At 30.9% G+C, this 2,293-nt stretch overlaps 1 protein-coding gene across 1 annotated transcript; it reads left to right on the plus strand.

Moving 5' to 3' along the window:
- Positions 1–54: 54 nt before the first annotated feature.
- Positions 55–1,415, plus strand: LOC105460334 (the record flags this gene model as incomplete). The annotated part of the gene is made up of 3 exons (XM_011706781.1): positions 55–402; positions 580–695; positions 1,251–1,415. Coding segments are annotated over exons 1-3 (605 nt in total), but the record flags the coding sequence as incomplete, so codon positions are not given.
- Positions 1,416–2,293: the final 878 nt, after the last annotated feature.

The raw sequence follows: 2,293 nt of genomic DNA on the forward strand, positions 1-2,293 counted from the left end.
GAAATTAATTAATTATTCGTCATCTTTAAATTAATTACTTATTTATTTGACATTACGCGATAGGCGCATTCGAAAAGAATGTTCATCGCCCCCACAAAATGGCTACTCGTTCAGGATCGAAGAATAACGATTGATAACATCAACATAACTTCCACGTATGATAACTTAAAGATATTTGAAGATCTAGCTGTCTACCCTGATAGTGACGTGGTCCTCGCACAACGGTTCAGTGATGATTTTCTTCAGCTGACGTCAGTGTATCGTCCAAGTCCACAACGAACAATAATATGGGAAAATCGTGGAAACTGGACGGTTAAGAATGGTTTACGAATGAATACTTTCGACGTGGCTTCGGCACGGAGAAGGGATCTTCAGCAGTCGACTCTTAAATCTTGTCTTGTGGTACTTTGAACATGTATTCGTTTACAGTACAAATAAACATATTTATATCAACAATATATATTCAAAGATATTTTACATTTACAAGCATCATAATAAAAAAAGTGTATAACATCAAATATAGCTTATGTTAGATTTATTCAATACTCGTTGCATAGAAATATTTATTCAACTTTGCAGATGACAAATCCTGACACGGTCAATCATTTGACTGATTTTAAGTATAAAACCACAGATTCTGTGACAAAGACAAATTATATGTGGATACACCATTTAATAAACCGGATGAATGCAACGTAAGTTTTATCTTCTAAAATATACCGCGTAAATCCTACCTCCAGGATACCATTAAAATACTAATGAAGTAAATTTGATAATAATAACACTGAGTTTGTCACACAAAAAGCACATACACACAATTATCTTACGAATTTAACAATTTCAAATGTAAGTTTTAAAACGGTAATAAATCTACAACTAAAATATAATAAAATCATTTATTAGTCAAACTGAATAATAATAATTGAATAATTATTATGCTTATGTAATAAATATCATAAACATTTACAAATCATTCTCGTTTAAAATTAAATGTACGGAATGAACCGATTGCATAAGCATATAGTATACGTTTTATTTACAGCAAAAATATAAGCGTAAGAGCTGGCTTTATTGAGCGATAACATCGTCATAATTATTTGAATACCTTTCTTACAAAAATATAATTTTAAAGTATACATGAAATAATTTGTAATCGTGAAAATCGAATAATTCTTTATGTAAAGTAACGAAACTTGACTTCTGAAAATCATTACATTGTAATTTTATCGTTTTTTCATCTTATACAACAGGGTAACTTTCAATATTTCGAACAGCTATGGATACAACAAAAATGGATCTTGGGATGGGATGGTCGGGATGCTGCAGCGACGTGAGATTGATATTGGCACCAGTATATTTATGCTGGCAGAGCGCATTCCTGTAGTGGAATTCATTCAACTTTACACACGTACTAGGTAAAATTGCATCTAAAATCCAACCAGTCGAATTTTAGTTGCTATATTACATTACGACTGCATTATTACAAATAAATAGAGAGACCATACTTTCTGCATCGAAAGTATCGACTTTTGAAATCCTTATGACATCAGATTTATATTTAATAATATTCAAACTAAGGGAAGGGGGGGGGGCAAATACAGGGGCAAATAGTGTTAATTTAAATTTCTCCTCTTTCCCGCGTCTATTTTATTACTATTCGTTAATAAAAGGTAGTTCTCAAGCATCTAATCATCTTCTGCAAATGCAATAAAAATTAAAAGCCAAATATAGCTAGCGGAAAAGTCTACAATTTTGCATTTGTGAAATAAGATAAAACCTAAATCTTTTTTTGGTATTTCAAGTTATATTTTCTTAATTAACCCTTGTTTGACACATTGGGGTGTAACACACCCCAGGCCCACTTAAGTTATGATTTTTTTTTTTAAACTGATCATTTTTTTCGATATTTTAAAAGTACTCAATTTTATTTTTTGTCCATATCACTCATATAACTTTAAAAAGTAAGTTTTTGAGAAGCTATAAAAAAATTTTGAAGTTAAAATATTTAATAGATTATTTGTTATAACAATTTTTGTTGCTGGGGTGCAATCCACCCCAGTGTGTCAAGCACGTCACGCCACAGAAGAGTGGCAAGTAAGGGTTAAATTGTTGAATGAAATCTAATCTATGTCATATCGTCATATGGTACCTTTTTCCTCTATTTTGATATAATTCCTATGCTTGTATATTAATTTTATTTCTCTCAGTAAAGTTTTAAAGGAAAAAGTTAATCCTGAGGCAATGGTAATTATTGCCTAATGGTAATGTTTAGTGGGGTAAATAATGACAAATC

The sequence above is a fragment of the Wasmannia auropunctata genome, unplaced genomic scaffold (assembly GCF_000956235.1).
Source record: "Wasmannia auropunctata unplaced genomic scaffold, wasmannia.A_1.0 LD324095.1, whole genome shotgun sequence".
Taxonomy (NCBI): Eukaryota; Metazoa; Arthropoda; class Insecta; order Hymenoptera; family Formicidae; genus Wasmannia; species Wasmannia auropunctata.